This window comes from Dendrobium catenatum, unplaced genomic scaffold, assembly GCF_001605985.2.
Source record: "Dendrobium catenatum unplaced genomic scaffold, ASM160598v2 fragScaff_scaffold_9, whole genome shotgun sequence".
In the NCBI taxonomy this organism is placed as follows: domain Eukaryota; kingdom Viridiplantae; phylum Streptophyta; class Magnoliopsida; order Asparagales; family Orchidaceae; genus Dendrobium; species Dendrobium catenatum.
The window spans coordinates 1,556,470-1,565,962 of record NW_021318471.1 but is presented as its reverse complement, the minus strand read 5'-3'; the positions used below and the strand labels follow the sequence as shown (position 1 = coordinate 1,565,962).

Here is a 9,493-nt window from a genome sequence, read left to right as displayed (position 1 = left end):
ATTGCTTGAAATTTCACTATTTGTGATCAATTCTATTCTAACCCTCAATATATTGAGAAATTATTAAATTCATTATTAGAATGTGCAACAACCAATTAGGTTTAAGTATGCAGTTGCACGTATAATTAAGGGTTTTTATTTAGGTTTTTTTAGAGACATTTAGGTCAATTAAGGTAAATTCATACATACATTACATACACAAGACTCGAATCCAAGACCTTTTAGTTGGTAGCAAAAACTCCTAACAAACAGACTAAGATGAGATACGTAATTTTTTATTTAGTTCGTAGGTTATATTCAGTCAATAATATTTTCTTAGGTTTCATTTGGGACAACTTTTTCATTGTTTTTTAAAACAGAGTTTTAGTAAAAAAAATTAAAAATTTTGTACTAAAACTCTGATTTAAAAAGCAATAAAAAAATCACCCAAACAAAATCTTAGATTATGGTCTTTGCCACTTCAAACAGCAGTTTACTGCTCTTTGAGATAGCAATTATGTACAAATGTATGCAAAAGAAAATTTGCATTAACTGAAGTATATTTTTTGGGCTTTCTTATTAGTGGCAGGAGCGCCCAAACCAACCTTAAGAAGATTGAGGCGATGCAATCCTAACCAAAACCCTTCTCAATCACCCAATGGATTATATGGACTTGCTAATTTCAATAGGCTTTTTATCCTCAACTTCAACATGATTGCGGCACAATTGGAGAACAACAGCCCAGCTTCTCTAATCTGAAGGAACAACTTAGGCTTTGTTTGGGACGGCTTTCTTAATGCTTTTTAAAGCGGCTTTCTAATACAAAAATTTTATTTTTTTACTAAAAAGCTACTCTATGAAGCAAGAAGAAAGCCGTCTCAAGCATTTGCTTGACTCACTTGCAACCTAAGTGATGGCAAAATTACCAGAGAGCTTGGCAGCGCTGGCCGCGACGGCCGCAATGCTCTTCCAAGAGGGCGGCGATGATCGTAGGAGGACGGAGGACCGACCGCCGCTGCATTGTGCAAGAAACTACGTTTATTTTTTGAATTTGCTTCAACGAAGGCGACGTCTTCAGGATAAGCCGATAAGATGTTAGTAAAATCTTTATTTTATCATTAGCCAGCTCAAGTGTGGGACTCGAGACCCATATTGATAAGGAAAACAAAAAACAAAAAAAAAAAAACTTGTCCTCTCTTAACGCACCAATTTTTTTTATTATTTTGAGAAATTAAATAACAGATATCCTGATTGGGCTGCAAGTTTTATATATAAAAAATTTAATAAAAAAATGTAAACAACTTGATTTTTATTCATAATCCATATACATATTGTTCTCAACCTGCTACCGCAAATTTATAGCAGGCCAAAGGTTTCTGGTCTTTGCATTCTTCTTCCTGTGCGGCGAAGGAGAAGCCAGTCTCTTCTTTCTCTCTAAAAATGGACGGTAATGATCTCTCCAATCTCGAAAAGTGCCTTCTGCAAAGCGAAGCTCTGCATCAGGTTTTGCTATCTCACTTCATGCAGTACTTCCTGTATATTTAAAAGCTATATCGGACAGTAGTAAAACGTTTAATTTACTATGTACATATGCAGTACATATTGGAGACCAACGTCCTGCCGAAGGAGCATGAACTGCTTAAGAAGCTTAGAGCGGAGACTAAGGCCAGGATTCCCAAAAGGCAAGCAAGCCTTTACTTATTTTACACTATAATCTTCAAGCAAGCCCTTTTTATTTGAGGAAAAATACTTGTGTGATGGACTTTTAGGGGCTCTTTGGTAGCACTAAGGATTTGATTTAAATAGGATTTTCTAAATCCGCTAAATCTGGATTTCGAAAATTCTGAGGAGCCTAAATTCTTAAAATTGCTTGGTAACAGTTTGGCAATAAAACGGATTTAATGAGCATGCTCTTCCTCTCGAGCCAACGGATTTACTAAATCCGGCAAAAAAATAGGATTTCAGAAATCGGGGATATAGCAAAAAAAGGTGGAATTTTTTGTCTATGGTGGCTTTGATTTGCCGTGAGATTTGGTTTTGCATTTTTAGGTTGTTTGGTTGGATTTCGCTCAAATTTGGGTCAAATCCGGCCAAAATTTTGCTACCAAACAACCCCTTAAGTTCTTGGATCTATTTTGATTATGTATGGCACGCATTTCAAAGCTGATTTAATTGGCCTAGATGTCCTAAAAACATTCGGACTAAAAGTTGATCAAACCCTATCGTTTACTTTTTTATGTCTCCTTATTAATACATTTCTTAACTCTCATGCTTCATTTGGGACGGCTTTTTGTTGCTTCTTAACCCAATTTTTTAGTACAAAAATTAAAATTTGTATACTAGAAAGATGCTTTAAAAAGCAACAAAAAAGTCATCCCAAACAAAACCTTAATCATCTACCTATCATTCAATTTTGGTCTTGGCAGAGCATTAATGAATGTCCCCCCTGAAGAAGGGCAGCTCCTTTCAATAATCCTCAAGGTAATGAACGCCAAGAGAACCATAGAAGTTGGGGTCTTCACCGGCTACTCTCTTCTTGCCACAGCACTTGCCTTACCCGAGGATGCCAAGGTTACTTTTAACACCAAATTTTTAATATGATCACTCCATCGATCAGTACAGCTTATACGATCAATTTTCTGTTATCAAATTCAGATAACGGCGATCGACATCTCCAGAAAGTGCTATGAGATCGGCCTTCCATTCATCAAGGAAGCAGGAGTTGAGCACAAGATCGATTTCATCGAATCAGATGCTGTTCCAGCTCTTGACAAATTGGTTCATGAGGTCCATCATCAATTAATAATCATTTTCATGTTATAAAGATAGCTTAAGCTTGAATTTGTTGATCGTTTAGGGGGCAGTTTGGTAGAATTTAGGATTTCATTTAAGTAGAATTTTGTAAATCCTCCAAATCTGGATTTACGAAATCCTGAGGGGGGGTTAAATCCTAAAAAACCTTCATAATAAATCCTATATGATTGTTTGGCTATGCCATTCAGGATTTAAGGAGTTTGAAAGATTTGAGCGGAGTTTCTTCTTTCCCATGCCAATAGAGTCAAAGGATTTCGGTAATCCGCCGAACGAGAGGATTTCCGAAATCCGGGATTTACAACGAAAAGGCTGATTTGGTTTTACATTTTAGGCCATTTGGCTGGATTTTGCCTTAAATCCGGCCTAAATCTGCATACCAAACAGCCCCTTAGTGCAAGATCAACGATGTTCTTATAGATATGTATATGCATAACAGGTTACAGAGGATGAGCTGTTTGATTTCGCCTTTGTTGATGCTGAAAAATCAAACTATTGGGAGTACCATGAGAGGCTACTGAAGCTAGTGAGAGTTGGAGGGCTCATATGCTATGACAACACACTTTGGCTTGGAACAGTTGCGCATCCTCCTCAACAAGACGTTCCAGAATTCATCAATTCTGTGAGGGAAGCTGTGCTGAAATTCAACGAGAAGATCGCCGCCGATACGAGGATCGAGTTGTCGCAGGTTTGTATCGGCGATGGGCTCACGATTTGCCGCCGCGTCGTCTGAACTGGAATGGATTATGATGTAGCTATAGAAGCAGCTGGTCGTCTGTTATCCTCTGAGCTATGTTCAGTGTATTGTTCTCATGATTATGGTTTATCTGTTGCGGAAAAAACATCTAAGAATCGTTTGTGATGGTTACATCATTACATGTTTTGTTTAATGAAGTTTGGACTTATAATAGTTGGCTTGTGACACTCCTAATATTTGTTGCTTGTTTGAAAATTATTGTGGTAGAGAGAATTTTACATCCTAATTCGTAGGTGGAAAATTCTAAAAAGGTAAAAACAGTAAGGCATAGAGCAACTAGAACAATTATGTAATGTAAGCTTTCATTATAAAAAAATTGTTCCTCTATTAATAATGGTGGTCGAGCGGCTGTGACCTGAGGGTGGAGGAAGTGACAAAAGTTCTACCTACAACAAAGGTCAGGCGATAGCAATTTCATGATGGTTGTATGATGATGGTCATCAGGCGATGGTCCGACGATGAAGTTCGGATGGTGATCCTACGAAGTTGTTCAATCGGTTGGGTTCTTATGATGGTGCTTAGGTGGCGGCAGTCTGACAATGGATTTCGTGCAGTAGAGGTCTAATAACGGTAGTTAGGTGGCTTTAGTTCGATGGTGACGATCAACTAATAGTCTATGATCAATAGCAATCAGGAATGATTCGACGATGGTGATCTAACATTAGTTAATCGGGTGGAGCTCTAGAATTTTTTTAAGCCTCTAAATTCTCTTGAATCTCCAACCTATGATCATTTTCATATAGAGTGTGGCTTATTTATATATTTTTTTATTGACAAGAATATACTCAAAACCTAGAACATTCCATTGAACAACCTACATTACTTTTCTTAATCATAGATCATTTTTTTTAACCTTTATGTGCTTTAATGATATCAAGTATAAACAATATTGAGCTCATTGGATTCGTCCATCATGACGCTCGATTTTATTATAAGCTTGCAAAGTGAGAGTTGCCTTTGGTTGGAGGCCAAGAGCTTGGCAACATCTGAAATGTGGGCTAACAATGGTGGGTTGCATATTGCCAAACAATTTTAAGCAACTTAAATCCCAATATAATGAGATGCTAGAGAATTGCGTAGATTAGGGGTGAAGATTCTTGAAAGCTATGGAGATAAGTAAGTTTATTCATTTCCCTCAAAGGGAACCCTAATGGATTAGTCGTCATAACACATCTCTTATAACATCGCGAGGGGCTTCAATAAAGTGATGTTGATTTAAATCTTCCATGACGAGTGGAGCATTATGGGCTGGTCGAACAATTCAGAGAGGATGTATTGAACTGATCGTATCTAAATATTATTGATGAGGTTGTGGTGAAGGAGGAACTGCAGCATGAGATAATGTATAAGTGGCATCATACCCAAATTACTATTCATTTTATAATGTGTTAGAAAATTTATGTCGGTAAAATGTATGAGATTCAGCTGATCCTAAATTTAGTTCTAAAAGCCTCAATTCAAATATTACCATGAGATTCATGCAGATAATGTGAATTTTCTGGAGTTGTATCAATATTATTATTAATGAATAAATGATCTTTTATTCTGAATGAAATGCCAATCATATTTTTAATGATAATATGGATAACAATAATGAATTTCTTATCTATGTTTGATTTTAATGAAATATCAACCTTACTTTGACATTATTATATATTGAAATGAATAAACGATCCTGATTTATTATTGTCAAAATACCAATAATATAAAAAACTGCTTTAAAAATCAGTATGAAAGTCGTCCCGAACGAAGTATATACGCAGATCAGACTCAAGCTCAATTATACCAAACCCAATTGAGACTTTCCATATTAATCCGGTTAACATGAGCGCATTCCAAGGATCTCTAACAACCTTCAACGACTTGTTCTTTGCAGTGGCGCATAAGAAGCGCTTTCCAAACTATGGCTACTTTGCACCCTAAAGGGAAGATTGGCAGCCATAACAGAGAGTTCTGGCCTTGGCTCCTTGTGCTTTTGCTTATTCCATTGCTCAATTGTTTCTTGTTTTTCATCAATCAGAGAGAAAGAACGAGAGAGATAGAGAGAGAACTTAGCTAACAAAGTTAGATCTTTCTCAATGGCCAATCCTGGTAGAATTTTCGACAAGTGTCTCCTGCAAAGTGAAGGTCTCCTGCAGGTCTGATCTTTCCTCATCTTCTCAGCCTCATTTCTCTCTAAACAAGTGGCTGTTTCAATATCCATTGTGCACTTTGATAGTAATAGCGGGCATCTAACACTACAATTATGTATGAATGGATGCAGTACATGTTGGACACAAGTGTCTATCCTAGAGAACATGAACAGCTCAAGGCTCTGAGGGAGGAGACCATGAAAAGATGCATCAGGCAATGCTTAATCCCTTTTTCACCTGCTTATTTGTCAAAGATTAAGGTTTCGTTTGGGACGGCTTTCTTACTGTTTCTTAAAACAGTTTTTTAGTACAAAAATTTTACTTTTTGTACTAAAAACCTATTTTAAGAAGCAAGACTTCGTTTGGGACGGCTTTCTTCTTGCTTCTTAAAGCAGCTTTTTAGTATAAAAATTAAAAAATTTATACTAAAAAGCTACTTTAAGAGCCGTCCCAAACAAAGCCTAAAGCCTCATAATATGAGAATTGCAAAGCACACTTCTGCAAAACAATGCAACATTTCTTTCTAAGAACTAAACAAGACTTAGACTTTCAATAGCAGCTTTTCTGAGAAAGAGAAGCACTGCTGCACAAGACTTAAAACTTGGGTTATTTTAACCAATGATCCTAAATTGTATGGGTACTATTTACATGGCTTTTCAACTAAGACAAAACACAGAAACTGGATCTTTCATCTCAATATAAGAGAACAATGCAACACAATAGTTACAGCATTACAAAAGAAAACATAAGCTGGCTTTGCAAGCCTGATTCATTATGGATGTGTGGTTTATAGATTCAAAAAACAAAGAAAAAAAAAACTATTTTGTTGTAATCTTGGTATTTAATGAGTGAGAACAGATCGGTGATGAGTGTGCCCCCTGAGGAAGGCCAAATCCTCTCTATGCTGCTCAAGGTTATAAATGCAAGGAAAACTATAGAGATTGGGGTTTTCACCGGCTACTCCCTTCTCTCTACGGCTTTGGCATTGCCAAATGATGGCAAGGCAAGTGAGAACTCGGCATTTTTATGTGTTATGTATGCCTTCCATCTTCATGGTGCTATTTTATGCCATGAGGGGATGAAATAGTACATTGGTAAATAGATCAAGGTTTTTTTTTTTTTTTTTTACAGATAACTGCTATAGATGTTGATAGGTCAAACTACAAGATTGGTCTGCCGTTTATACAGAAGGCTGGTGTTGAGGGTAAGATCAAGTTCATTGAATCAGAAGCTCTTCCAGTTCTCGACAAATTCGTTCAAGAGGTAAATATTTATTTCTTGTCCTTATAAACATTGTTAAGAATGAAAATATAGGAGAACTCGGGAAAAGATCACAGAAAATAGATATTTATGTTTCATTTGGGACAACTTTTTTATTGCTTCTTAAAATAATTTTTTAGTTTAAAAATTAAAATTTTTATACTAGAAAGCAGCTTTAAGAAGCAGTAAGAAAGTCGTCCCAAACGAAGCCTTAATGTGAATTCTAGATAGATTATCCACTCCATAGTTGCACACCATAGGTCTAACTATGAAGCCCTTTAAATACTAGAATGTTATAGCAAAATCTTATCAATATTATATTTACTTGCAAGATATTATAACGGGATATAACCTGAAGAATCTTTAAAATAAATGTGCCAACAGTAGGAATCAATTTACAAAAAAACTCGGTGCTCATAAAATTGTCATCAGCTTGCTTTACAGGATGGGTATTTGTAGCTAACTTTTCTCACTTGTGCTTCTATGTAGAACAGGCCACAATTTTTAAAACATGGCATATATAATCTAAGGTTATTCTCAAGCATTATTTAACCATGTAATATGATTTCAGAGCATCTGTGCTATCCGTTATCTAGTTATGTCGTATACTGATGAACATGTTACATCATAAAATTGAAATAAAGTAAATTTTGCACTACAATTTACCTGAATTATTACTTGCAGATGAATGAAGATGAAATGTTTGATTTTGCATTTGTGGATGCTGACAAAGAGAACTACAGCAATTATCATGAAAGGTTGCTCAAGATTGTCAAAATTGGTGGCCTGATACTGTATGACAACACCCTCTGGTTCGGCAGCGTTGCGACGCCAATGAATCCAGATATGCCCAAATATTTCAACGAGGACCGCGAGAGCATTATAAAGTTCAACAAAGAACTAGCTGCCGATCCAAGGATCGAATTGTGTCAGGTTTGCATTGGCGATGGACTCACCATTTGTAGGCGGGTTGCTTGAGACAGTAAGCTTTGAATGAAGCAGAACAAGCAAGTTTCTGCTTTATCTTTCCACTTTTCTTATGTTCTGGATCCTAAAACCACATCTTATTAAATAAGAGATGTACTTTGATGGATGTTGAACGATACTTCTCAACTGAATTTGCTTTAATTTTAATGATGCTGCAAATAAGCCTAGTTTGTCCCTCACAAGTTTTGAAAGTTGTTGCAGTTAAGTTCAAGAAGTTGACTTAATTTAGGAGAGTTTTCGTGATATTCATTTGTTCTGCATGCAATCATTTCTCACAAACTCAAAGATCTTGTTATGAAAGACCCCCAAAGAGGTTAGGAAAAGTAAATCGAGAAACAAACGAGCTGCAGAGAAGTTAGGAAAATTGAAGGGGAGATAGGGTGATGTTCTAATTAAGTGCATTGTTGCAGCAGAGAGGAAGGCAAGAGGAGGAGGAAGAGGTTATTAAAGAGAGAAAGAATATGAGAGGAGGAGAAAATTGGAGGGAATCGATTGAAAGGAAGAAACTTAGAGAAAATTTTGTAATTCAATCTTCTTTATGAACTCATGATAAGCTTTATGGTCTAATGACCTTCTCTACAAACAAAAAGGGGCGCTTAAGAATAATTAAGCAATATCTATAAACTTGAAACTCCGTAAAGAAGCGGGAAATTTGAGTTTGAGACAGATACTGATGTATAGATTTCTTGTATTGTATCTCATATGTATTACATGTATTTATACTATTTCATACATAAAACATGTAGTTGAGAATTAATCTAAAACAAGTGGCTGTCAATCATTTCTTGTTTCTTGCTGACGTGTCCTGTGTTATTTGTTCGCATCCTCATCTGTTTTATTACGACTGTACTCGTTCTCTTCGGCTGTATTCGTTCTCTTCTTGTTATCGCCCTTCAAACTGAGGGTTTTCGGAAAACCTGAGCTTGTTTCTGAGGAAATGGTAGCTCGAAGTGGAGAGAGGCTTTGTCAAGATGTCAGCGAGCTGATCCTGTGTGCTAATCTTCTGAACTCGAATGATGTTCGAGTGTATATGGTGTCGTATGAAGTGATGATCTATTTCTATGTGTTTTGTTCTTGCATGAAATACTGGGTTATTGGCTAATGCTATGGTTGAAGTATTGTCACAGTGAAGGTCTGTAGGATGCAAAACTTGTATTTTGAAGTCTTGAAGCAGTTGTCTCAGCCAGATGATGTCGGTAATGGTTGCCGCGAGAGCTCTGTATTTTGCTTCAGTTGATGATCTGGCCACGGTATATTGTTTCTTTACTGCCCACGAAATCGGTGTGATTCCGAGAACGGAACAATATCCGGAGGTATATCTTCTCATTTATGTTGATAGTTCTAGCGGTCCATACGAGTAGGAAGACCGTAGTTTTATGTCCCTCTTATGTATCTGAGTAATCTTTTGAGTAGATATGCATGAAGTGGCTGTGGATTATGCATGCGTTGACAAAGTAAGTTAACATGAAATGCTATGTCAGGTCTGGTTATGGTCAAGTATTGTAGGGACCCTATTATTTTTCGTTATGTGTATGGATCTGTGAGAATAGGATCATGTGGTATATGC

The 9,493-nt window shown here is 36.6% G+C and overlaps 2 protein-coding genes across 2 annotated transcripts; both read left to right on the top strand.

The window, feature by feature from the left end:
* Window positions 1–1,317: 1,317 nt before the first annotated feature.
* LOC110092470 (putative caffeoyl-CoA O-methyltransferase At1g67980) lies at window positions 1,318–3,698 on the top strand. The gene is made up of 5 exons (XM_020817034.2): window positions 1,318–1,482; window positions 1,576–1,661; window positions 2,406–2,550; window positions 2,635–2,766; window positions 3,230–3,698. Exons 1-5 carry the CDS (start codon window positions 1,420–1,422, stop codon window positions 3,521–3,523), a joined length of 720 nt encoding a protein of 239 aa, XP_020672693.1. The 5' UTR covers window positions 1,318–1,419; the 3' UTR covers window positions 3,524–3,698.
* Window positions 3,699–5,861: 2,163 nt separating this feature from the next.
* LOC110092517 (norbelladine 4'-O-methyltransferase-like) lies at window positions 5,862–7,917 on the top strand. The gene is made up of 4 exons (XM_028699857.1): window positions 5,862–5,893; window positions 6,538–6,682; window positions 6,811–6,942; window positions 7,624–7,917. The coding sequence occupies exons 1-4, from the start codon at window positions 5,877–5,879 to the stop codon at window positions 7,915–7,917; spliced, it is 588 nt and encodes a 195-aa protein (XP_028555690.1). The 5' UTR covers window positions 5,862–5,876.
* The last annotated feature ends 1,576 nt before the right edge of the window (window positions 7,918–9,493 follow it).